We start from the raw sequence: 27,924 nt of genomic DNA on the forward strand, positions 1-27,924 counted from the left end.
ATAATAACAACATAACAAATAAATAAAACAACATTTAATTATACAAAACAGATAAACATCGATGATAAATTAAACAAGATGAAATTGTTTACTCTTACAAAGCTTTAGAACTATGCTCAAGGTAGTCAAGTTTCAACTATAGCTAAGAAAAATACATTAGTAGATTTGTCACTGAAAAAAATTACGAGTTTATCTTTCAGAACCGTGTTCACTTCCTCCGTTCTTTTGATCCAGTTTGTTTCCGTTGTTTTTGATCATGTAGAAGAAGTAGGTGAGTGTTTCCTTCTCGTTAACAGGAATCGTCTTGAAATGCTTCATCAGACACTGAAAACAACATTTTTTTAAATAGAAACAACAGAAATAAATAAAATGATCAAATATCATAATATCCTTAGGGAATCCTGATGATAGGTACTCATTTTGAGTATGAAGCAGCTGTAACGCACTAACATTGTTTGACAGTAACACAGGTTATATAACCCTTATCCTAACGTTTCAGAAGCGATATGAAAATATCTTTTACTCATGGAAGGCATTTACTCTAATTTTTTTTAAGATGATGTGGGAGTGTGCACTGACTAAACAATTTTTGGTTGTATCGTATTTTACTTAGCCAGTTAAAACTGTATATTATTTCATCAGGGGGATAGGCAAAACACATGTTTTCCGATTAGCAAGCCTCAAGCCTTTTCCATTAACAATTACTACTATCTGCAGATTGCATTTTAGGTGATGTCTTGGTTTTAACCTAACCTTACCCTAAACAGGATTTGTGGACAATTATAACATTTCAACCAGAAAAACAGAGTGGTAGTTATATACCGATAAGATCTTAAAATCTTACCACAGACACCATGATTTCAAAACGGGTTTTTCACCTGCCTGGTAATTTCCAAACTTTTCTTTTCTGATAGACAAACTATTGTATAACGTATTACACAAGTACTATAATGCTACTCACGTCAGCTAGTTGTGCCTTATTGAGTCCCGGTCGAGTGGCCACCTTGAAGTGACGCTTGTAGCGACGCAGCGTGTTGACCTGTAGTTGGAACATGTCTACCTCGGGAACGTCCGTGTCCGTCTCGTTAGAGTCGTCTTCGGAGTCCTTGCGACGACGTTTGCTGCGTGCCGATTGGATCACACCCTTGTGGTAGTCGCAAATGTATATGTGACGGGCCTGGGTGCAAACAAGAGAAAATAAGAATGATTATTTAGATCAAAGATTTAAATAGATTGTAACACTGAGTAATTTAATGAGGTGTGAAAATGTCACAAGCCCCCATTCAAATGCCTTTCCGTTAAACTAATGTTAACCTAATAGCCAACACGAGTTTTCATACCGGTTCAGATCGTAGTCAGGCCTACCGTACTTAAATTCTAGGGGCTGGGACTACATAAATATAATTATCTTATTGTGCTCACTTAGGCTAAACATGTGAACAATTCTACCAGAGTCGGTAAGACTGTTATTTTTCAAAACCGTTTTTTTTTAACAAACATTACAGAATCTAGCAAACGTTTGTTTGCTTGAATTATTAGCTGTGTTGTTGTCAATATCTGGTTGCGATGAACATTCTATCACAATTAAACTAAGGAATGTAGATGTTTCCACTCTACGGATTTTCAGACAATGGATCAGTAAAATTGTATGACAGTATAAAAAAACAGGACAGTTTTTCATCGGCTGTTGCTTTGTTATGACCAAAAAATAATTCAAGACTAAAGACTCTTTTATGAACATACGAGTTTAAAATGTATAAAGTAAATATGTTCAGAAAATGACTAAAATTTCATAATGCCTAGAATGCAAAATTAAAAGGATTTTTGGTGATTTTGTTAGCACTAATTAGCTTTTAATTAAACTTTATGTAAGACACTATCAGATTTTGCTATTGATTAGAGTGCATTGTTTTTAAATGATTCCTAGAGGCAGTTAAGTGTGATAGGCAGAAGTATTATTTATACGTGATGAAATTTGATACGATTGTGAAGAGGCTTTTGCCAATACTAGTGTTTGTCATAACCTTTACTGCGGTCAACAGCTCCACTGTAAATGTGACAAGTGTGAGTATAACTTAAATTATGTTTGGATTAAAAATCATCATTATTGTTAAACACCTAACTTCGTGTAGAATTAGGCCTATATTTGTTATAAATAGCATGGGTGTAATTTTAAATCTATGATAGGCCTATTGCAAAAAGTAGGATATTCCAAGTTGTGTAGAAGAAGTCTCCAAGCGTAACCTAATAAGTTACATAGCCTACATGAGTAACTGGATTCGTTAAAACTAAAACAAAGCGCAGTATAAAAATTCACATTAAGATGTTTTCTGCCTCTCAAATAGGCTAATGTTCCTAAAAAAATTAAGAGCCTTTAATCAACGCCACACGTTTTTTGGTTTTTATATCAATGAATCATGCTCAAGTATGGACACCTATAGTAAATAAATACAAAAATTCATGTTTTCGGCATATTGTTAAGACGATAATAGGTTTTTGACATACCTCAGTCAAATAGTCCAATAAATGATATTGCTCAACAGCTTACATGTTTTGTTGCGAAGACAACATTTTCAAAGCTTGCAACTCGTCAAAAACACATTTAAAACAAGGACACGAACACAGAAAACATTAATACGGTACGAATAACAACCACGCGCCGCGCCGGACCAAATCAGTATGATAGCGCTATCTAAATGTCTATCGTGTATTCGTACCTTATTAATGTTTTCTGTGTTCGTGTCCGTGTTTTAAATGTGTTTTTGACGAGTTGCAAGCTTTGAAAATGTTGTCCTCGCAACAAAACATGTAGGCGTAAGCTGTTGAGCAATATAATTTATTGGACTATTTGACTGAGGTATGTAAAAAACTTATTATTGTCTAAATAAATACCCTGTATACATAAAAACAAACTGTGTTTTATCCTTAGGCTGCATACACACGGAAAACGTGTTGACTTTCTTAGGTAACTTACCGTTAAGTCATTGAAAAAATATGTTCATGTTTCTAAAAAGGGTTAAAATATAATTGTGAGTTTAAACATGTATCGTGAAGTTGGGTGTTGAAGCAGTATACCTAAAACTTTGGCCTATCTTACATTTAGGCCTAAACATAAAGGCCTTACAAATCCTGAAAGGTCCTACTCACAACTTGGTCCAAGTGGAGCTTCAGTCTCCTCTGGGTAACTGTCTTCTGGATTCTCTTACTGTAGGAGGCGTTGCCTGCTGGTCTGTGGCAACGTAGACCGTCATCCACAAGGCAACATACTTGGTCTGGAGGGCCTCTAGAATCCTCCTCACCTGTGCTGAACCCATTCATGTGATCGCCCCCGGCTTGTTGCATTTTCTAAAAATACAAATTAAACTTTAATTGCTCAGATTACAAACCAACAGCAAGGGAAATATAATACTAAGTTATATCTATATGCCTAGGCCTATATTAAATTTGTACTGCTGCTTAAGTGGCATAGGCATTGGTGTCAGTCATATTGTCTGCTTATTTTGAAGATTTTATTAACCTTATTGGCTTGTTAGGTACATTTTACAGTCTATAGGCTATGGCTAGTATTTTAAGTTACTTACTGTACCTGTAATTACTGTACCTCAAAGTTTGGTAAGAGAAGATCAAAACCAAAACCACCAATAAAAGTTAAGAGGAGAGAGAGAGAATAACTTTTAATCAAAATCGTTAAGATTTGACAGGCGTCAGGGTACTTAAGGTTTTTGTTTTAAGGCTCCTCTCCTGATTAAACTTAAGCTAGGCGAGAGAGAAAGAAAAAGTTCAAGGCATTGGAAATTTTAAAAGGGCTCTATCCAGCTGAATTCCTGGGGGCCGATAAACACCAAGCACGTAGAGATACTTCTCTCCTTTCAGACGTAACCGAATAACAGCCATTTCGCAAACAAGTTCAGTTGTATAGTCACAAAACCCCTGCCTCTTTGTTTTTGCATCCCTTGGCACTTCTTCGTGTGGGGTGGTCCTAAGAAAGTACAGTACCTATTCCCTTCATAATATTTGAGTAGATGAAGCAGGTGATAGATAGGCCTATGCTTTCTGTGATTTAAGGCTTTATTAATGTTTAAGTTAATTGATGCTTAAGATTGTGATCAACTCTGGACAGTCTGCTTTCAACGACATCTTTAATTTTCTCATAGTACAGTAAGTTAAATAACTCATGTTTCACTTGATAAATTTATTAGATCATTCTCACCAGATTGAAGAACTTAAATTGACAATATTAAAAAGTAAGTAAAGTCTACAAAGAAAAACACTCATTTAAAGAAATCATCAAAATTTATATATATCCGTCTGAAAAGCTAGAAAAAGACAGCTAGGTCTAGACCTAGTCTAATAAGAAAGAAATATTAGGCCTAGGGCCTATTTGTGACTTAAAAGCTTAACTTACCTCAATCTTAGTCAAACTGTACAAATTTAAGCTTATTGCTTATCAATTCAGGATATTAATCAGCAAATATCAACCCACAGTATCACTAAATTTAATCGCGAAACAAGTGACTTTCTAATTACAGACATACATAGTATAAACAACAAATAGGCCTGTGGAGTGGATACAGACGTAGCTGAAAGCTGAGAGAGAAAGCTAAGCTGCTTAGTTGACTACTGTAGTAGTTGTAGACGACGAAACTTCACCACGGCCACCTTGAGCTTGAGCTTGAACTATGTCCTTGTCCCAGGTACATGATGTGAACAAGCTAACATTTAAAAATATTTAAATTGTGTTTACAGCAGAACTAGCAGGCTCAATAATTTTTTGGTGGGACGATTGTGCCATAATAATATTATTTTGTAAGTTAGTGTTAGGTTGTTGACAGTGAATTATCGTGCTTTTGGATTTAAACAATATTAAGCCCAAGCTTTCTTATGACCTTAGCAGTTCCCGCGTTGCGTAAGCTCGTCTCTGATTGGCTTTAGAAATGGCTTCGCCAAAGAAGTTGTGACCTCTGATTGGTTTAATTTTTGCGCACAATATGAATTAAACCAATCGCAGAGGTTTTTTATTCCTATGCTTGCCCTGTGTACTTCTTCGTGAGCGTGGGCTGCCGTTACATTGGAAAGAATAGGGAAGATAGTGAGCTATAAGTTGATCTCATCTACCTGTAAGTATACTTATTTTTCCTTACAATTAGTTGTTGTCAGAATGTAATATCAAACTGGCTGAAAGATTACTATTCTATTGATATTGTGTAAAAGTTTGCTCTCGTAATTTGGCTTAGATTTTTCTAAATAAAATATGGAAAGAGCACTTGTCACTTCGGCCTTGCTCGGTACCTTCCTTGTGCATTCCAAACCGACAAAGGCGTAATTTCATAAATAATTTTTACCTACAATAAGGCGACGGATAATTTTTCTGCTTGTATTATCTGATATATTGATATTTAAATGTCAATTTTGTAAAGTTCGACCTCTGTTAGTTTAAGCAAAGTAGTGTAATTATTTCGAGATTCAACGTCCTCTCGCAGAAGCCATTTTGCTATCCGTATAGACGGCCAACAAGCAGCATCCTATACACCCATATAGCCGTATTGCTGTGCTATACTATAGATCTATACGTAAGTAATGTTGTGTTTGAAATAATATTCGTTTCGGTAAATTTAAACTATTCTAATCATAATGGAACTTTGAATTAACTTGTGAATGTAATATAATTGGTAGTTTATGTCATGAAATACGTCACTACTTTTTCTTTGTCCTATTTTCGTCGAAAAGATGTTCGTCCAGATCTTTGTATGGTTCCGAATCCCGCGTTTTCTGGAAACCGTAAGGGTTTATTGCGCCGGTCTTAACCACAGGAGGCTTTTGAATGTTTTACAAATAATCTTAATGGGATTTTGAAATATTTTCTAAACCAATAAGTTTTAACTTAAGTTGTTAAGTTAGACCTTGATATGAAAAGTTGCTAGGGCACTGAAGGTCTTGCAAAATCATTTATCAGGCCCTAGATTAGTACCTTGGTTGGTTTTACTGGAAAATATTTTTGTCTTGAGTTATTTAAACCATTGCCTTTTTACCTGGTAACTTAACTACCTAGGCCTAGGCTAACTTAAGTTAGGTCTATTTTTTTATTAACTTAACTTAAGTTAGTGGATTTTTGTTTAAATTGTAGGCTACTTAACTTAATCTTAGCCTGGTTAAGTAAGCCTAAGTTAACTTATAGATTAACCTTCCATCGGTGACACCACAGAGTTTAGGCCTAAGTTACCTACGGGCGCATTTGTTAAAATAAAAATGCTAATAAGGTTAAGTTATCGCCAGCCGACAGTTTTAACTTAACAATTTAAAAATAACAAGTTAACTTAACTTAAGTTAGGCCTACTCGTTATTTTTCAAATTTCAGAACGGTACAGTGGAGTCCCGATAATCCCAACTGGCAAGTTACTGTAGCCTAATCCAAAAGTCCTACTTATTTACCTAAGTTATAGGTCTAATCCAAAACCAAAAAATAACGGTCTATTTTTTTATATTTGGTTTTTTTACTAAAAGTGATGACCCAGTAACTTACGTGCTGTCACCCTTTCAGGAAAGCAGAAACTGCTAGCACTGTCGTGTAACAACAGTTAGTTTTGATATACCTCGTTGAAGTATTCTGTAGCGGCCGGGTGAGAAGACTTCTTGTAAAACTTAGAGTATTTTAGTAAACATTTTTAATTTTCGTCCAGGGTTCCAGTCCCGACAAATCCCCAATGGATTTTTTCTAAGTGATTATGCCGCAACTTCTTGGTCTAGCCTAAAATAATGTGAAAAACAATACCGGGCTCGTGCCTTGTATCCTAAGTTAGGACAACGATTTGTTAAATAAATAAAAAAAATTGTGGTATTTATTGCGACTAACATGACCTTAGGAACCTATAAGTTATAGATTTACATATCACCAGAAACTAGATTAGGTATTAGCTAGGCCCCTAAATATAACGGTGCAAAACAATTTTCGTGCTCACAAATATTAACGGAGTTATGTCTGTTTTAAGTTTTAAATTTATAAATCCAAAATGATTGGTTGGCTGATCCAAAATTGGTCCTGTCCCAACCATTTCGGACTATTAAGCGGGACTCTACTGTGCTTCCGAACGTAGCTTGTTTAAATTAAGTTATCTTAGGCCTATTTGGGTGTGTTGCTAAGGGCCGCTAACTCTGATTGCGGTTTAAACTCTAGTTTAACCTCAGATTCACTTTCCCCAAAATAATTTCTCCGTTTAAACTAGGTTTAAGTTAACCCTAGGGGTAAAGCTGGTTTAACTGGCGATCCGTGGGTTAACCCAGGAGAGAAGAATAATAGCTTGATTTTGATTGGCTCTTGGCTGACTTGTTACTTTCGGCAGACGGCAATGGCAAATATCCTTGTTTGACATTTGTTAAACATAACCTAAAATAAATTGAACTGGAAATAAATTAAGAAATAAAAAACCAGAACCTATGTAGACAATTAATTCATGACTATTTCAAATTTAAAGATATAAGGCTACAGAAATACAGTAATGGTTTTAAGGTTTTTAAATGCGTAGAGTAGCCCTAAATTATTATATTTTCGGTAGGTATAGTATCGTAGTTGTGTACAATCGATAGGTTACCTTGTCCACAGCAACGCAACAGTGGTTGGAAAGTTTGCTCATAAGAAGCCTTTTGGTTTGATTTTATTTTAACACGAGTCTTAGATTACACAAAAGTAAAATATTAAACATTCGGGCCTAACCACTAGTCTATTATTATCATGTGTAAATTAACAACTACTGCAGTACGCCTAAAATTAAATTTAGTTTAGAAACATCGAACGTGTCTAATGCTGAGTAGCCTAGGCCTGCCATTACAAAGGATAGGCTCTAGTTTTTAATCCACAAACATTAATTTTGCGTCTTTCCCAACATTTTATTTTCCCATGATTGTAAATGCTTTTATTTTATGCGTACAGTAGGCCTACTGTTTAATTAAGTTTGAGCTTAAATAAACACAATAAATGAAATGCTTATAAATAGCATCAGTACAATTTATTAGCCTGCAAATAAAAATGTTTCTTTTTAATGTCAACAATTGGAGACAATGACACGAAACCTAATACAAATAACCAAAACACGAGAAAATTAATGACAGATATGTCATAGTGGGAAGTTAAACAGCTAATATTGCAGACAAAATTGCATAACAGTGTTGCCAACATTGTTGCTTGCAAAGAAAAGCTAGGTTAAACTAAACTTTCATGACAAAATAGTGGGGAAAGCCATCCTAAGTTTAACCCACAGATTAAAGTTAACCGAGATTAAGTTAAACTTGATTTGGGGAAAGCGGCCCTAAGTATCCTATCTTAGTGGTTAACGTCTCGGCTAAGATCTCAAGTAGTAGAAAACCACCAAACTGACTTATTCAGTCGTTGGCCATTCGAAGGCTCACTCATGGATGATATCCTACGGTCTTTATTATGCAACATATAGCACGTTGCGTTAATAGAAAGGCAGGATCAGCCGGCAGCCCCATTTAACTTGCTCGTTCTGACAGTTCAGATGACTTTACAAAAATAGTATTACCAAGGTACTATATTACCTTGTTCCCTTATGCCCGCCTTTAACAACGTTATTTCACTAGCTCTTTCTAACAGTTCAGACAACGATACAAAAATAATCGTATTCTCAGCAATCTATTATTACCTGGTAATATTATTTTGTGATTCTCGCTGTTAATTGAAAGACATGATCAGCAGGAACATTAAATACAGTAGGCCTATATTAAATCAAGTTTATCACAGGTTGGAATATTAACCGAAGCTTTATTAAATTTAAATTGTAAACTAACTTATCAATTTGTTTTCTTTGTTTCAAATTGTGTAGTACAGTGCCTATTCAACCTTCAAACCGTTTATAATGACTTATTTGAAATTTAACTTAGTGGTTTAAATAACTCCTTTAAACAATGAGGATAAATCAGCGAAACCAAATAAGATAGGCAACTTTATACACATGCCTCTTACGTTTTTGTTTTGATAACTTAATTAGTTTCCATATTTCAAAAAATTATCTATGTAGTAGTTGTAAAAACTTTTGATTTTCAAAAATCCTTTGTTCTCAACTCTTTTAAATAAGTTAAGATCGGGTTAGTTCTTAACCAGGGTGCCTACCAGTCAGAAAAAATCAGGCCTAACTGAAATCAAGTTCCCCAGACCTGTATTATTTCATATGTTGCTGCAGGCAATCATTAAATTAATTGCAGAATCAGTGAGGGTGGACATATTTTGGGAGCAGGCAACCAGTCTATGTTTCTGATAAGTTATTGACTTATAATTGGTAGGCCTACCAAAGATTGTGTCTCTAGCGTTCTCCTCCCCCCCCCCCCCACAAGTCACTGAAATTTAGTTTGATCAGCGGATAGAGTACCCTGTTTACATACATAGATTATTGATACAATAGATTAGTTGTCAGAAATGATTAAAATGAGAAATCCTTACTGAAGTTATTTGTTATTGCCATTTTACAGTGATGTAGGCCTACTGTATCAAACATATTGGCATCTCCCCAAATTTATAATGAATTACGCTCTTTTCTTCTGATCTTACCTTCATAAATTAGTTTCATCTGAATAATCCATTCAGTTTCTTATCAACATTTTTTTCCATTTTACATTGGTGTAGTGTAACAGAAGTATTTTTTCACCCAAATTTTATGTCAAAACATTTTTATGCTCGTTCATTTATTCTAAGGGGTGTAAGCGCAACAAATTTCACAAATCCTCCCATTAAAACACGATCATTCAGACTAAAATTTGTATTTAACATATTAGTGATGTAGTATAAAACATACAATCGTGGTTAATTTCTCCAAAATTTTAAATTTGAAGTTTTGTTCATATTTTTCCTAAGTTATGTAGATTGATTTACCGGTATGTTAAAACTTTCTTAATTATGTCATACCTTATTTTTTTAAATCATTTAATTCTTTTGCCAAAGTCTAAATGAAATATTATTTTGTAGCAGATGTTGGATATAATTGGATTGAACTTCAAATCCACATTTTAAATCCTCCATGAATTTCAACAGTTTTCTGATATTCATATTTAACAATTCTTCACTCCTGAATAAAATACAACTTTTTTAAACGAACTAATTAATTAATAAAATCTAATTAATTAACAATAGTCGGTAATTATTATCTTCACCTAACGAACTATTATTATCTATTGCATGCGTATAAATCTTACAAGTATTTATTCTCTCCTCTCCACATATTTATAAATAATTTTAATTTTTTTATAAAAGTGGTATTTACAAAAAAAAGTATTTTATAAATTATTTAGTTTTCTTCTACAAATAGAATACCAAATCGCCCCCTAAAACAAACACTGGCAATATTTTTCACAGTGTACTGTAGAGTGACAAACTCAATTAATCCCTAGCACTTGGGCCGCTCCTAGCGCTCTGGTGAGGGTGGGAGGGGGTTGATGCGAGAGGCGCTGCTGCAAAGAACGGACACGGCAAAGACAAAACAGAACAGTTAACGATTAGGAATGTTTTTTACAGTAATGAGTGAGAAGGTATAAAGCGCGGCCCGGGAATGGGAATGTCTTATTGACCCGGTGGGTGTTGGTGTTATATGGAGGGGGAGCCGGCGACGACGACTAGCGTCAGTTGGTGTTTGGAGCGCGGTGAAGGATGGCTCAGTTTTAACCATGTGGCCTAGTCAGTCGGTGTTCAACGTGCCGGGCTTCAGCCCAGTGTTAGCGGCTCAGCAGGCACAGTGGTGGTATCAGCAGGCTCAGGTGCTTCAGCAACAGCAGGCCGCTGCGTCGTCGCTGCCGCTCGCGTTGGTACGTCTCATTGTTGTCGACAGCTAGGCTGTGTACGGTTGTTATTGTTTACACTATGTCACCTGAGGACAGGGCCAGTTTCCAGATAATTTTGATGGTGGAAAAAGTCCACAGTAATATCCTAAAAACGTACATTGAATGTTGGAAACTTGAAAACCTTGAGGACGATTTGTAAAATAGTTTTTCAGGTTCACTCCGTTCTAAAACATCAATTAAGTATTAGATTTTTTTTTATTTTTGATTACCATTGATTTTAAAACGTGGTAAAACTTTGCATCGTGCCCTTGTTTACCATAAAAATTTTATCCTATAAAAATAAACGTCGTTTATCAGACAGTAATGGTCACGATTTTTCTACAAGTACGTACTAGTATTGACATTTTTCAGATTTCTAACTGTAAAAATGTTTATTTGAAACCATTATGGTATATTGACAAGGTATATTATTAAAATATCCCATACGTATTTTTAAAGAACGTTTTTTTCACATAAAATGTCCATTTAGTTCGGTTATGGTTTTACTTTTGTAATAAATTACTTATTTAACATTGATTGTCATGGTGTGTAATTTAAATGTATCAAATTGGCATTACAGTATATACTAAGTCGCCCTTGTTAGTCTGTAGTATATTTAGTTCTGTGTAGCCTTATTATACGTCGTGAAGTGTTAGTGAAAACTCCGATAATTTGTTCACAAACTTTCTGGAAGGGGGGGGGGGGTAGTAATCGCAGAATCAGAAAACAATCCACATTTGGAATTAATTTATAGAACAGCTTTCAAACAAACTACGTACACTCTTTGAATATTTCTCCATTAATACCTTTATTTCTCCAAAAATATGAGACGCCGATTTCTTTATACGGAAATCTTTAATCATTGTGATAGTTCATTTTTTTCAGTTCCCAAATTGTGTTTATAGTATCAACCTTAATTACTTCAATATACCTATACCTTGAGAACGGCGATTCTCAAAAGTCCAAAGTGACGAAAGTCGTGACGATTTTTATCACAGCGGCGCTGGGAATCGCGAGTTCGCGAGCAGGAGACAGTCAACATCGATTGATGGCCATTTTGTTTTTAGTGCTTTGTGATTGTGACGAGAGCGAACGCTAACGTCGGAGTGAGAGTTATCTCCGGGGGGGGAGGGGGGGGGGGGCGCATCAAACACCCCCCGAATCACCATTGTTGCCCCGACTCTATTAGGCTCAGTCGTAAAATCAATGATCGCTTGCTTTTTACTTTTGTTTCGCCCCCTTTTCTTGTTCTTGTAATTTTTTAGCTTTCTGAGCTTCGCGGAAATGAAGGGTGGGTTTTGGGGAATGTTGCAAATTGGTCATGATGGGAAGGTTTAATTTGTTGTGTGATTCTTTGTTTTATAATTATACCTAGTGAAGGTACAAAAGTAATAATCTATCAAGCGTGTGATAGGCCTACTTCTTAAAAAACATATTATGTACAGGGTGTCCACATTTTGGAAAGTCATGGAAATCACCAATGATGGATGGATTTGAGGGGACCATTCAATACTCTAGTCGGCCGTAACACCGACTATTGTAGCGTCTTTTCAGGACTTTTCACAAATTTTCGACGATTTAATTTATTACAGTTGTATTAGTTTATGAGTTTTGGGTTGGTTCATTGTTGTGCCTATTTTACTCCATTGTTATCTGGTTAATATACAGGGTGAGTTTTTTAAAGTGATCCAAATAGCTAACTTTTTAATTACACGACTTAGCACCACACTTTAAATTTGAAACTTGCTCAATTTTAAGTTTCACTCAAGAATACGATTTCAGATTTTTTCATTGTGGCCGCCATTTTCCAATATGGCTGCCAACTTTAAAATTTCTTATGGAACACCCTGTATATTATTTTGTTTTTAGATTTTACTCTAAAATACCCCCGCCGCAGCAAACCTGCCGTCTAAGCGAATTTCCATTTGACTGAATTGATTTTCAATCGATCTATTTAAATAACATTAGGTTTAACGAGTACCTAGGTTTGCTCCTACAAGGAAACTAATAAAGTGTGTGTTTTAAGTAAAATAATTATTGATTAGTAGAAAATGAATATATTTGCCAAGTTTGATCAAAAGATATCCATAAACAAGCAAACTACAACATTTTAAAATATTCTCCATAAGAAGAACATGGGAATTTTAAATTTACAATTTTTTTAGTTTTTTCCGTAACCAATAACCGTACAAAAACACTTTGATATACTGAATTGTTTGTTTTTTTAAGCTCTTTAAGAAGGTTTAGAGAAAAATTGGGAAATTTTGTGTTTTGAGGGTCAAAAGTGAGAAAAACCAATTTTTACCCCATAAAACCCCCCATAAAACCCTGTTCCCATGGTCCGATCATGCTGGATCGCGAACTCATTCAAGTTTATCCCGCCTTACACCTTCAAACCAAATTTCATCATAATCGGATAAAAATTACTCAAGTTATCGTGTTCACGGACACATATATATATAAATCTATATATATATATATATATCTATATATATATATATATACATATATAAAAATTTGAACGAATGGTGTTTTTGGCCTCTGGGGACATCAAAATGAAAAAGTAAACCGGTCCCGGGCCTATGTCTTACCATGAGACCTACGGTAATAGCTACTTCCCTATAGGGAAATTCGCTAAAATAAAACATTTTTGTTCTTGAGATTTTTTCAATATCTCTAACGGTTAAGGAGCTACGAGGACTTAAAGTTTTCATACAAAGTTGCATGAATTCTAAAGCATGTTTTAAAACAATGTTAGTTTTAAGTGTTGTTACTGTTAATACTTAACAATTTGTCCTCGTAGCTCCTTAACTATTAGAGATATTGAAAAAATGTCAAGAACAAAAATGTTTTATTTTTTAGAGTAAAATCTAAAAACAAAATAAAATACAGGGTGTTCCATAAGAAATTTTAAAGTTGGCAGCCATATTGGAAAATGGCGGCCACAATGAAAAAATCTGAAATCGTATTCTTGAGTGAAACTTAAAACTGAGCAAGTTTCAAATTTAAAGTGAGGTGCTAAGTCCTGTAATTAAAAAGTTAGCTATTGGATCACTTTAAAAAACTCACCCTGTATATTTCAGTATTTTTTTGTGAAATAACTTGTCTATGCATTATTATTATCCGTGCGTGTATGTTACGGTATATAATAATTTTCGGGTAAAGTTTGTGAGTCATGGAAATTATGTAGCTTATGTAGCTTGAAATTTTAGTACTCTAGGTGTTTAATTAATACGAAAAACTATCAATTATTTGTAGAAGTGCCTGTTTTTTTGTTCAAATCCAAATTATTTACTAGAATAGTGCGAGTTTTCAGTTATTATCTTATTGTGAAACCTGTTTTGACGTGAATTCTACTTGTCAACTGTTGACTGCGGATGGATTTCCCGTTTTTTTTTTTTTTTACCTTAAAATTTTTCTCTGTACACTTGTGTTAATCCCACGGATGAAAAGCTAGTAGACCATTTATTTGGTTATTATTTATTTTGATGAGGTCGATGAACAACAAAATGCTAATCGGGACGTACATTAAGTTGTAGGATGTTCCATGGCTCTCTTCGTTAAATCAAACTGTTTTTCAAACTCCTGCGTTTTGTTATCCTTAATGTTGGGTTTTTAACGTTTAGTAAAATTACACTTTTTGTTGGAATTCATAACTTCCAATTTTGTTGTACCTCTAATTTGCACGGTGAGTTAAATAATTTATATCAAATCAAATAATTACCGTAACAAAAATACCACCTTAATTTTCAATGGATTTCTAGAGATACGAATTGACCCAGCCTCTAATCTAACAGGTTTTCCGATTATAATAGTTTGGAAATCCCCCAAAGGCTAGGCTTCAATTACCAACGATCTAATTTCTTTTAACTTCTAAAAAAAAAAAAATAACTCTTGTTTCAGTCTTGAATTGATTTTCATTTGAACTATTATTAAAAACTATTTTAAGGTCGCCAATTTTTTACGGTGAAACTTTCGGATTTTCTATACAAAATTTAATATATCTGGTTGGATAAGATAGCTAACATTTTATCAACGCTAAGGTAAGCATATGCGTGACAGTCTAGAGATAGATATTCAACACGGTACAAACACAATGGCTCGTTGTATCAGTGAATCGCTGAGTCGCTGTGTCTGTATTCAGCGATCCGCGGGGTTCAGATAACAACAGCTGCCAATGTACAATGTACTGATACAGCGGAAAACCGACACGCGCTGTCGATATATTGGAGAGTAACCGACGCAATAAAACATTGATAAATGCGCTTAGTGATTATAATAGCTATGTGGTACGTGTATTTCTCGCTGATTCGATCCTCAGAAAATCCGTATTTAACTTTTCGAAACTGGATACAGGATATCATTGATAATTGGGCTTTGAATAATTGTACTGGTTAAAAGTATTGGGGTTTTGTTCAGTTAGGTGCGTCTCACTCCGTTCTACAATCAAATGGTGTAAAAATGTTTAATTTTTTCCCCATCTTAATTAATGAATAATGAAGATTGACTGGTATTCGGTTTGCCGCTCTAAATCGGGAAAATATTTCTCAACAGAAAGTTTAGTGGTGTTTTTATAAGGAGATTTTAATGTGGAGGTGTCCTTCAACAATGTATTTACAAAGTAATTCGACAGAGAAACTTCTCAGAAAGATTAATCAATCAAATTTCATTATATTATTACACCTATGCATATTGTGGTCCGATTAAAATACTCTTTGATACCTTTTTTAAACACTCTTCTGATAACCAGTTGTAATGGATCACCATTGTAAACGTATTTTGTATTAAATATTTACTACAAATTTTTATGTCCCTCTTTCACATCCTAGGACGTAAACATTCTCTACCTTATAACAGTTTTTCACATTATACTTCAGGATGGCCTGACCCAAGACAAGAGGACCATGGCATTTATAAAATCCATCGGTGGTTGGTGAGATTCGAACCCGGGACCCGGTGACCGAAGTTCCGAGCTCTAGCTAGCTCGCCAAAGTATACAGGTTACGCCAATTTCTGACATCCAAGTCCAGTCTAGCCACCTTTCGTACATATCTCGATGTACAGAATATATTTACAAATGCAGAATCGGTCTCCGAGTGCTGTGTCCGAGCACAGAACAAGATATGTAATGTAATAAAAACACAGACACCGGCGTCCTGCTGGTGTTTTGGCCTTGGTTCGACCAGTTTGCCCACGTGCCTGTGAGAACAGGTGTGTGTGTGTGTGTGTGTGTGTGTGTGTGTGTGTGTGTGCTCACCTCGTCTTCAGGCTATGATGGATGTGAGGTGTCTTGCTCGCACCAGTGACCGACCGCTTCCGCCCGTCTGGGGAAACTGAAATAGCTGTCCAAACTGAGGGTGTTTTCAGTGTCCAAAACTTGTAATAGCTTGTATGAAAATAGGGGTAAGCTGTGTCTTGAGGTCTTCATGTCTTGAGTTTAAACGAGTTCAAATTTCAATGTGGTGGACAGTGGCGGTCCCAGAATTTCATTTCGGGAGGGGTGTGACAACCGGGGGGGTCTGGTGTATGGAATATCCTAAAAACGTATTTTTATACGTATTGGAGCTCTAAAATATTCTCAAGCTAATACTGTATTATTATGTTGGCTAATAAAATATAAAATATTTCTGGGGGATGTATCCTTCCCATCCCCAAAGGGTGTGTTGTTACTTGCGTCTTCGACTTCGCTGCGATAGCGACGGGCTCGGTATTTGGAATATCTGCAAAGATTCAAAAGTTGTCTGTTCGATGGGACCTGTCTCCTGTCCCTCTGGGACTGGCTAGGTTTACCATTGGCCTGCTACAGATCAGGAGACAGGTTATATCACACAGAGTATAACCTAAAAGCGTTTGTGATTCTGTTATACGAAATGTCAGTGACTTGGACACTAACAAAGTTACGTATATGCATTTTGTCCGAATGACTTTGAGTCCAATAATACCATGCTTGTGCATTTTGTCTAAAAGTAGCCTACGCTGAGTGTGGTCAGAATAATTGGTCGTAGGCCCAATTACGTTGAGTCAGCAAATTAACTACGTTGTTGTACAAAAGCACGCTAATATTAAAATGCGTTCTCCCTAAAAGTGTTCAGAAGTCGTGGTCTTGGGTAAAAGCATAATTGTTTCAATGCGCTCCCTCATTGCACGTGTCCTTGAATCATACCAAGCTATATTTATTACGTTTGAAATTAGTCCAAATGTGATTGTTTTCAAATTAAGATCGCCTCTGCAAATTTCTTCTGTAGTTTAATCTCAACTTGAGTATAAAACTAGATTGTATACGTAGATAAACACGTAAGATGATCAAGATAATAATTGTACGATTGAACGACGAGATCGTTAAGTAAATACACTCCATAATACCTTTTACTCCTATAACAACACGATCTGAACCGGTATAGTTTTGTTTATTTTCATTGTAAAATATAGTAAGTGTTTTTAATCGGACTTCCCCGGGGTTTTTTCAAAACCGGTTTTGATTCTTTCATAAGAAATGCCACTGGCGTGGACACTTAAAAAATACGTACTTGCACCGTGCCAAAAAATCAATTCTAGGTTTTGTCCAACATTTCATTTATTGGGAATTCCGAATGGTTGTTCTATCTTAATAAACTACGCTTGTACAACGTGTGTAACATTTTATACATCGTCTTTAAAGTCGATTTAAATATCGTGACTTCCACTATATATCCCAGTGAAGCGTGTATTCCAGTGTTGTGAATCCACTGTTGTGGGGGCCGAGTTATTCCTTATCCCAACCCAAATGACCTCGGCCCCCGACCGGTCCCCAAACCGGCCGGTAATTTCTTTTTTAATGCATCAGCATTGTACCGTGTACCTCGGCGTTTCGTCCTGTAGCTGCCACGTCCGTTGGAATGCTCTTAAAAGTCAGCCGCGCCGCATACTTGGGACTTTTGTTTTTGTCTCACACTGAATTGTGGGATTGCTAGTGGAGTTTTATCTCGTGACTAAATTTATGTTGACTTTTTGGGAGAATGTGTGTGAATAAGTACGGTTAGTTGTGTAGTCTCGTGGTGTTTTATAGAATATAGCAGTTTGTCTTGTTCAAATTTCTGTAGGTGACGACGAAGTTGACAATTTACGCTGCTTACTCTGGGAAAACTAGAGCACCAATCAATATATCTTGCCTATCGTATTTTGTAAATGAAAAATTATGGTAATGTTCCAAATCCCAGTTTTGAACGATATTGGACAGGGTTTTTCCTATGTTTGACTTAATACGGCTACCACCAAACCAATAATCAGCTGTTTAAAGAAAGGTTCTTCAAACTGTCACTTGTTACAAGTTATTTACATAATAGTGATCGGTTAACCTTATGTACAATCAACACCCAAAGTTGCTATAAAGTTGAACACGCTAAACGTTATTTAATTAAGTAAGCTATACTTTTGTCAAACAAAAGCTTATCACCAATTTAAATCCAATGGAATGAATCTCAAGTGAACTCTTCAATTGTCTTGGTAGATAACAGTGCAAGTGTAACGCCATCGAAAGGTTTATAATCCTTATTCATTTGGCAAAATACTCGTTCTAATCGAAATGATGAGTTATAAACAATTAATTACCAAATAGTTAAGCTGGGCAAATTAGCATTTTCTAAAACATTTTTAGTTTGCATCGGTGTATTCAATTGGAACCTCGTTCGATCAAATAAAATAGTTAATAATATAGTTTATCGTAACGCACATAAAACGTGATACTAATGCAGTGTGTTTAAAAACAATGAAGCAAAACTTAACAGGTATATTTTTCGTCGGATTTAAACAACTGGTAATGCAAACTGTGTTAAGAACACGTTTTGATTATGTTTAGTCTTGCCTGCTAGATTAACTGTGACAGACTTTATTGTGATTCGGAGTTTGCTTGAGTTAGAGCAGCTGTGATTGTTTAATGCAACTTTTGAAACAAAGATAAAGTATTCTTTATATAACTGCATACGATTGGTGACAAAGTTTTTTTGAACAGCTACAACTACGAACAAAATCCAACGCACAGAAAGCCTTCAATTGCTTTTCAGTAGCCTAATAAACAAGTCTTCCAATCAAGTAGCCAAGACATAACAACTGTACCAAAACAAACTTACGTTATATCCATTGTTGCAACAGCTGTTTTAATCAACAAACAATTTGGCAAACTAAAATCACCTGTTTGGCTTTGCACCACTATTTTTTAAACATCGTGTAGTAGTTTTGCAGTATCTGAAGTCAATTATTTGGGAATTGGTCGGAACATTTGGGTGGACAGTTGCCACAGTTGCCGTTTGTTCTGTCGGTGTTGGCCTGTAGTAGCTGTATTGTTTACTGCATCGGTTGGCAATGACCTTGACCTTGACCGATAATAGCCGCCCTACAACCCTTACTCCATCTCCATCTCACTCGCACTCTCTCTTTCTCTTTCATGTTGTGTTTCGGAAGTGTTCGGGGTTTTTTGTAGGGTTTGAATCGCTGAGTGGAAAAGAATTCGGTTTGTTTATTGATGTTTATTATTATTATTTTTGCTGCGTTTCTTTTTTGATTAATTTTAAATACAGTATATTATTTACATTTTTATTACGTAAAATTATTTCGTTTACTTTACTTTAAAACATTTTTAGTAATTTAATTTATTTAAATATGTATTCTATTTTTAAATTTTGTTTACATAGATTTACATAGTAAGCACAAACTATTTTCTTAATCTCTAACTCCCTCCCCTGTTTTTAACAGTATTCCTATAAGACTACAAGATATTAATATATTTTTTTTTAATACAACAAATTCAACAACTTATTTTCGCTCATATTCACCTTAAAATATGATCCTGGTGGTGTCGGCGTTGTTAATAAAATATAACTAAAACAATTTTTAAGATTAAACCTTTTGGTTTTTTTTTTAGGTCTAATGTATTCTTTGGTAGTTAATAAATCCTACAATTTTATCGTCCCTGCCACAAAATCAGCGTTAATTCCAGTCAATTCGTGAAAACCATTCCTAATCAGCTACATACAAATAAATACAATTTACGATGAAATATGTTTTTGTTTCAGACAAAGAAAATGCCACGTGTAGCAAAAGGAGATGCTAAGCCCAGAGGGCGTATGACCGCTTACGCTTACTTCGTGCAAATCTGCAGAGAGGAGCATAAGAAAAAACACCCGGAGGAGAATGTCGTGTTTGCGGAATTCTCCAAGAAGTGCGCCGAAAGGTGGAAGGTAAGAGTTTTTCAGTAGTATTGTGTTTGTTTAGATCTTGCACAGAGAAGTAAGTTATAGAAGAAACATTCAATGGGACATTTATTGCTGGTCTAGTACCCCACTCCCTCTCACGGTGAGGAACACCCTGTTTCCTTCCTTCGAAATAGAAATTTCCTCTCAGTGCTCATGCTGGGGCTCTTCCTTGCTTGTCACAAGTATATTTATGGCACAAAATACTAACTAGAGCTGAAAGCACACAATTGTCCCATAAGCAAGTTTCCTCTATAACTTACTTCTCTGTGGGTTATGAATTTGAATGGAATGTAGGAAGGATGAGGGAACATTTTTTTTTCAACAACGCTTAGAGTCGATCTATACGCCAGAGGTGTTAAATTAATCCAACGGCAATTAATTGTTTAAGTTACTGTACAAATATCAATATCAAAAGCGATAGTGGGGACGGGTTCCTGCGTTATTGTTAGTCTGATTCTCGTTATTTCAGTAATTTAAAACCTCCTTTAAGCAAATAAACCTAATCTAAACACAAACAATAACTCGTCCTTTAGTTATACCTAAACAGTAAAGTTAGTAAAGTATCGTTAAATTAACCCTCAAATAATAGAAACAAAATTTCGTCAACACTATCGGTCAGTGTCACTAGACATGAACTAGACACGAAAATGAGCTTCAAAATTTACAATAGAATGAGAAGTCTACAAGTTGGATAGTCTATGTTGTTACTCTAAGTGACACAATTTTTACTGTAGTTGAGTAGTGTTTGTGAATGTCGGATATTTACTATGATAGGATAATTCAAGTGTGGCTGAGCGATTTATTTTTTTCACAAAGTACTTATGTGGTCTGTATAGGTTAAGTTGGGCTCAAAATCACTGGTTTAGGCCAGGGCATTATCTTGTAGCTTTAAACTATTGACGATTTGCGGGATTTTTACCCAAGCTCTCTGACCTGACGTCCAAATACAATGATAACTAGACTAGATTGTGCCCATTCGTTTATGAAGCTGAAAACATAATTGGTAAATCCTTTTGTTATCCCATGTGAACATTCTTTACTAGCCATTAAATGACAACAAGCACTGTTTCCGCTAACATTCATTTCATTCAGCAGAAGGAAAGTATTTTTAATGATAGGTTACATTTTCACCAAGCTAAACTGTAGCAACTTTGGAAAACAATTCAGCTGTAGACCTTAGAATTAAGCAAACCAAAAGAGGTGTTCAAATTCATAATGGGTTTCATACACAAAGCAATTAAGAAAATTTGCGGTGAAAAAAAGACAACTTTTAATAAAACTAATGTGGTGACAGCTCCAAATTTTCAACAATAGGCCTACTTAAGTTATTTTTTTTTTTTTTTATTTCCTACTCGTTTCCCAAATCTAATGATATTTAACTTTTAAATTAATTTTGTAAGTAAAGACTTAATGCTCAATAATCAAACGTTTATTTTGTACACTACTTATTATACTTTAAAACGCCTATGCTCCATTTGGTTCTTTATAATACAGTCATAAGTCATTAATGTTGAATGTATGCACAATTTGTTAATTATGTGGCTATTCTTCAGAGAATTTTTACTTTTCTCTAGACTAAAAACCTGTTTGTTTACCAATTATGTAGACCAGTCAAACTGCACCTGTCCTTTTGAGGCACCTGTTTTTAATTATTGCTGTCTACCTTATAACCACTAAGGTGGTTATAGTGCTTGCCTTCAAATCTGAAAGTCGCTGGTTCAAATACAAGTGAGATTGTTTCCAGATGAAGAGGTCATTTGGCTATAAATTAATTATGATGCTATGTAGGCCTAACAATAATGTCAAGTTAGTTATGAAAGAGACCAGGAAGTTAAAAATGCCAAAGGTCACACACATGAAAATTGCACTTAAAATATGTCTTGAATTAATAATAATAAGCTCTTTATTATTTCTTTAAAAAAATTGTATAGTTGATATGCATGACTTAGTAGCAAAATTTAGAAAGGGTGTAACAGTAACAACTTTATTGTCTAGTTGTCTAGTTTATTTTATTTACTTTCCGTAATTTTAATATCACTACAATGCTGATCAAGAAGTTATTTGGTTTATCTTGTTATTTTTAAACTAAAGATTTAATCAGGTGTCGGTGCACTTAACAAAATGTTATTTTAAAGAAATAACCTTAAATATACCCTATTTTGTATTCTGAATTTTATAGTTAAGAGTACATAGTCAAGATATTTTTTGTTTTGAAGAGTTAGTTTACCTGATTTCCTGATTAAAATTTTGTGTGAATATTTTATGAATAAATTTTAGTATTCATTTTTGTGGGATTTGTGAAAGCTATTCAATTTTTGTATTCAAGTTTTCTACATAAATAAATCACAATGCCCTAAGCAAAGTTTTGAGAAGTTTCATAATTTCTATAAATACATTTAGTGCACAAATCATGATTTTCTTAAATGCTTGGGACCTAATGAAAATTGGGCCATAATGAAACAGGTCATAGTTAAAATGATATCAATGTTGGGAGATGTTTACATCAGTTAGTTTAACAGCATGAAATTATCTTTAAATATGAAGGAAAGACCTTAAACAATGTAATAAATAGATTTGTAAAAACAAACCATACTAATAACTGTTTTGTGTGGGTTAGTAATTGTTTTGTTATTACTGTATATGTTAATTGAGAAGAGCGAGTTTTTTCACTTGTATTGCCAACCATAAAACCAAATCGTTTGTTTGCATTTACGTTAATATACATTTTATTTATCTAAAGTATAAAGGTTGAATATTTTAAACTTGTAAACCACTAAACTATTCCGAAAAGATTGACATCTGTTTTGAGTAGATATTTTTATTGCTACGTGGTAAACTATAAACTTATATCAAAAGGTTTTCAAATAGGCTACTGTTCGTATCCAAACCATAAAAGCAAACCGTGTGTCGGTATTTAGAACAAATTCCTGTTGCATTCAAATTTTTGTGTGTTGAATAATGTACAGTAAACTAAATCATTTTCGCCAGCATTGAGTCGAGAGTCGGGTGTGCGACGTGCGATGTTTTGGTTTTTATTTTGGCAAATCGGCATTTCAGACAGACAGACGGACTGTGGACCCGACGGCCTTGCTTGTACCCCCCCCCCCTCCCCCCGCACCCTCCTCGCAAAACAGATTGCACCACACAACCACAATGCATCGTCTTGCCAGTTGCCCTGTCTCAATGTCTACTGAGGCCGAAATGATGTTGGATACAAATGTTCATCGCGATTTTCAAACAAACGTTGTCGCTGCCTTGGTTAATTTTGTATGTTTTACCTGGGCGTGAGGTTTATTTCAATCCATTTTTGGGACAAGGGTGACGAATATTTTGTGGATTAATAATTGGAATTTTGATTTCAAAACGTAGGCCTATTCAGGATTCCTTTTTTAGAAGAAAATCTTCTGAATTTTGCCTAAAAACTGTATTAATGTTGAATTAAATCAAATAAATATTTAGTTAAGGAATGTGTGCAGATCACTAAGTAAAACATTTGGTAGAAGGGAAAATTAAAAAAGTTTTAGTATTTTACTATCAAACTCGATGGGTTTCGTCTTTGGAAGTTTTACGTAGGTGAATAATAATATTCGGGGTAACTACAATATAAACAAAAGTGATCGAACAATCGTTTTTAAGAGGTCTGTCCGTAAATTAAGGTCTCAAACGAGCTCCTACGACTGCGTCAGTCCGAGTAATGGGGCAACATTGCTGTGTTCCTGCTTCTGCACAAACGTGCAACGAGGCCGGCCGCGGGCGTCCGTCAGTGTCGGAAGACACGGTAGCGAAAATTGGGCAAATTTTGCTCGCTAAAAGAAATAAAACAGAACAGAAGAATAATTAAGTCTGTTGACGTAGGGAGATTTTTACACCTCACGTGGTCCGCGCTACGACGGGGATCTTGGATTCGGGCACAGAAATCATACTACCGGTACTATAAGTTATAGTAATATGTTTTCTGTGATTCGGGTGAAAATTCATCGACTATCCTCCATACAGCCATTTTTTTATCCCTAAATTACTGCTATTTTATGTTTCCAGCCCTAAACAAAATTAATAGGAAAGACATTCTCAAGCCTTGGAGTAAATAAAACACCGCTTGTGCACAAAACGCATTCTTAACCGCTCGTATATTTATTTAAAAAAAATTTACAAAATATTGCTCTCAGAGCGAAAACACTCTATTAATAAACACTTTTTCTTATTACAAAAGACTTTTTAACGCAATTATACTCGTTCTTAATTACACAAATCTTTATTAATTAAAAAATCGTTTAAACAAAAGTCACCCGCCAAATCGTTCGCGGACAAAATGCATTTGGGAAAACAAGTAACGTGATTAGATAAACAAAACGCGTGGCTCTATCAACGTTTCAACCCCGCTGATGCTAGCTGTATTGATCATTATTAACGAGCTTGTTTTCCATAATTAGAAAGAACCGGGAATCAGCACTGAGCTATCGTCTCTCTCTGTACTGTATTTGCGCGCGCATTAGACCAACCGCCGCTGAAGGCTTTAAAAATCAATGCTCTCGCGGTAAAGGACTTTTCTCCCTCTTCTCCGTGTCTTTCTGTCTGTGTGACAAGTGCTTTAAATCATCGTCCTTCGTGAGGGGGGAGGGGGGTCGATAATGTTTCCCTCACTAATTCTCTCCGCGAATACGGTAATTCTGAAGGCCCCCCCCCCCCCCCAGCGCACCGGAGCGTTTGTAGATGTGTTGTTTTGTGTTTAATTTTCTCGCTGTTTTGGTTATTTATTGCTTCCGCGAAAATTATTTAAGGGTGTTGTGTGTGGATCGGACGTCTTATCGTTTGACAATTCAATATCTGTTTGGTTGAGGTTTTAAGTATTTAAAGCTGTATTTAAAATTGTTTAATATTGTAATAAATATTGATAAACTTTTAAATAAAAATTAAATGTGTGAATTTTTTATTTATTTTTGTATTAGGTGTTAAAAAATGTTGTTTTTTTTTTCTTATGAGTAAAGAAATATTTTGGATTCATCTTTCAAAATTAGTTGGAAATTATCATACACTACAAAAAATAAAAGATAGTGGTCTTTATCCCAACTGTATCAGGTCTAAGCACTGCCCACATGATAACTGTTTATTTGGTGAGAAAACTGGCCTAGTGTGTTGTATGGTTGGTTGAACAATGGTTTGGTCCAAGACCCCAGGTTCAAATCCTGCCAATCACCAGTATCTCGATGTGACTGTACTCTCTTGGCCTAGTATCAGCCAAACCCAAAATTGTTTTTCACAATTAAATGGCTCTCAAAACTTTTAGTAACATCCAACTCAGTAGGCTATATACTAGATTGGTTTGTGTTTTTGCTTGTGCAAATCAAGACGTATGGTGATATGTGACAAGAATGATAATCCAATTAAATATTTTCCTTGAAAAACAATTCAGGAGCTGTTAGGCAGATGAAATGTAGAATTTATTTATCTATACATCGGACAGATCCTCGCTAATCGAAGGGAAACGTTTGCCTATTTCAAACCAATGGTCGAGGGGATATGGTTACTATATTTAAATAAAAACTTTTTAGTTTGTATTGGCAAGACTGTGGTTCAGTTGCATGTTTATAATATTAAAATCTAATATTTGTGTTTCAGACAATGTCTGACAAGGAGAAGAGCCGATTCCATGAGATGGCTGATAAGGACAAGAAGCGCTACGACACAGAGATGCTCACCTACACACCCAGCAAGGGCGAGAAGGTGCGCGGCAAGAAGCGCAAGCACATGAAGGACCCCAACGCACCCAAGCGATCACTGTGAGTCAAACATGACAAATGACAAACAACAGTGTGTGACATTGTTTGATGTTCATTTTGGGTGATCGTGGGTTTATGGTGTTTGAGGGATTATTGCGGGAGTTTTCCATCAGGATTTGTAAAACACCATGTTCTACTCTTATCATGATTGTCCTCTGTGATTGCTGCAGAATCAAGAACATCAACTGCAGTCACTAAGACATACATAGCCTAATCGTTTCCCTTTATCATAGCTAGATTTATTAAGAATATTTCCCACAGTCACAGAAATCTGATCGTCTTTTTAAATCTTGGTGACGTCAGAAATTCCCATCGTGCAATCTTCGCAGACTTAGTAGGCTACCTAACTGTTAATGACGTCCAATTTAGTTGGAGTTTGTCTACTACGTATGACATCAATTCTTTGCTGTTTCACAACACTGCTTTATTTGTATTAGACGTCCACCAGGCTTCGTTGTGTAAGCGATACCTCTGCAATTACAATTATGTCTGTACTCGGCCTAAAGGTTGTTTGTCAATACCCAAAAATATGGAAATATGACTGAAATATGATTACACAATTTTCAAGTTTGAGTAGGTACGTTGTTAACTATTAAGTTTTTATACATTTTCTCAAACTACACAATATACTAGTATAACTATGGTTTAGCGTGGTATCAGTGCATTAACACTCTTGTTGTTGCAGGTCTGCGTTTTTCATGTTCTGCAAGGACGAGAGGCCGAAGGTGAAGGCCGCCCACCCCGAGTACACTGTTGGCGACATCGCCAAGGAGCTGGGCAAGCGATGGGCCGAAGTCGAGGGACCCGACAAGGCCAAGTTCGAGGCTCAGGCTGAGAAAGACAAGGCCAGATACGACAGGGTAAGGATGTCTTTCCAATACAACATTCGGTATATTCCAGTATGTGGAATTGACAATGTGTAAAACAAGGACTCTTCCAGGGAGTCTTGTTATTTATATTTTAAAGGAAAGCCAATTGGCTAGTAAGGGTTGTTTTTTAAAAGGAAACTAATAAACACAAAACATTTCGTCCTTCAGAGAGAAGGATCACTTTAACCTACTCTCTGAAGAGTCCTACATCAGGACGAAAAATCCGTGTTGTGTTTTGTGTTCTTTAGCCTCTGCCTCAGGTAAGCTAGCTGAACCTCATTCCTTTTCATAAAATTTGTGTGTTTTTTTTATAGTTTGTCTGTATGCCGAACCCTTAAAACTCTTTCCTCTAGAGAACTGGGTAAACCAACCATTTTCAAAATAATTTAATAACAGTGGGATACATTTTAGTTGAACAATTACATATCATACATTTCTTCAACACAGTTGTCTTTGCAGGAAATGACAGAGTACAAAAAGAAGCCCAAGGGTGTGCCAGCCCCAGTCAAGGGTGAGAGTGAAGAGGACGAGGAAGATGAGGAGGATGAGGAAGACGAGTGAAGTGTCCTGTGTGAGACTGAGATCGGGGGACTCGGTGTTTTGTTGACTCAATAGTGTGGACACCGATTTTGCCTTAACGATTTATTTTCTGCCCCCGGTCCTCGAGGCCTAACGTGTATCTAGAAGTGATTGTACAGTTGAAGCTTTTCGTTTGCGATTACCTTTAATTAGATTGTAAGTTTCATATTCATTTAATTTAAACAGAGTTGTTTCCGCCACGCGGTATCGAGGAATCGATATCCATTTCACATACTTAAGTTTTCTTTTATTCTTCGACAATACAGTCCATCGGTTCCTCGATACGGCAAAATCTATTTATATAAGTGGTCAGTGTTTGCACAATACAAATAGATTCGAGATTGTAAAATAACTATTTTTATTATTTAAGAGTCGGTAGGAGTGTTTATAAGTACAATAATTACAATAGCTACAATAGTACCCGGATCTATAAGACTGCCTCATTGTTCGTTTTACATTCCTCCACCAAGAGTGTAATGGTTGCAATAATTTTATCTTGTTAGTTTACCGTTTCATCACCCATCATGACAAAGTAGAGTAAAAATTTAAAGGATACATTGTTCGTTTTGTATAAGAAAATAAATAAATTTAAAAATTTGTGGTTTTTAATTGTTTAAAAATTTATTCTTCCTTACCTGTGGTTCCTTTATACAT

At 35.4% G+C, this 27,924-nt stretch overlaps 2 protein-coding genes across 5 annotated transcripts; one reads left to right on the forward strand and one right to left on the reverse strand.

Moving 5' to 3' along the window:
• Positions 1-19: 19 nt before the first annotated feature.
• Positions 20-4,612, reverse strand: LOC128986073 (histone deacetylase complex subunit SAP30 homolog). Its single transcript, XM_054406179.1, has 4 exons — positions 4,406-4,612; positions 3,148-3,345; positions 962-1,177; positions 20-324 (listed from the first exon to the last, which is right to left on the reverse strand). Exons 2-4 carry the CDS (start codon positions 3,340-3,342, stop codon positions 190-192), a joined length of 546 nt encoding a protein of 181 aa, XP_054262154.1. The 5' UTR covers positions 3,343-3,345; positions 4,406-4,612; the 3' UTR covers positions 20-189.
• LOC128986072 (high mobility group protein DSP1) lies at positions 1,936-27,879 on the forward strand. Of its 4 annotated transcripts, none has more exons than XM_054406176.1 (5): positions 1,936-2,064; positions 19,866-20,030; positions 25,662-25,822; positions 26,508-26,682; positions 27,151-27,879. In XM_054406176.1, exons 1-5 carry the CDS (start codon positions 1,969-1,971, stop codon positions 27,250-27,252), a joined length of 699 nt encoding a protein of 232 aa, XP_054262151.1. In that variant the 5' UTR covers positions 1,936-1,968; the 3' UTR covers positions 27,253-27,879. The 4 variants fall into 4 exon arrangements, with proteins under 4 accessions (XP_054262151.1, XP_054262152.1, XP_054262153.1 ...); XM_054406177.1 differs by lacking the exon at positions 1,936-2,064 and adding an exon at positions 5,012-5,117; XM_054406178.1 differs by lacking the exon at positions 1,936-2,064 and adding an exon at positions 5,438-5,570.
• Positions 27,880-27,924: the final 45 nt, after the last annotated feature.

This window comes from Macrosteles quadrilineatus, unplaced genomic scaffold, assembly GCF_028750875.1.
Source record: "Macrosteles quadrilineatus isolate MER2022 unplaced genomic scaffold, UCM_ALF_1.0 Scaffold_2__2_contigs__length_208266976, whole genome shotgun sequence".
In the NCBI taxonomy this organism is placed as follows: domain Eukaryota; kingdom Metazoa; phylum Arthropoda; class Insecta; order Hemiptera; family Cicadellidae; genus Macrosteles; species Macrosteles quadrilineatus.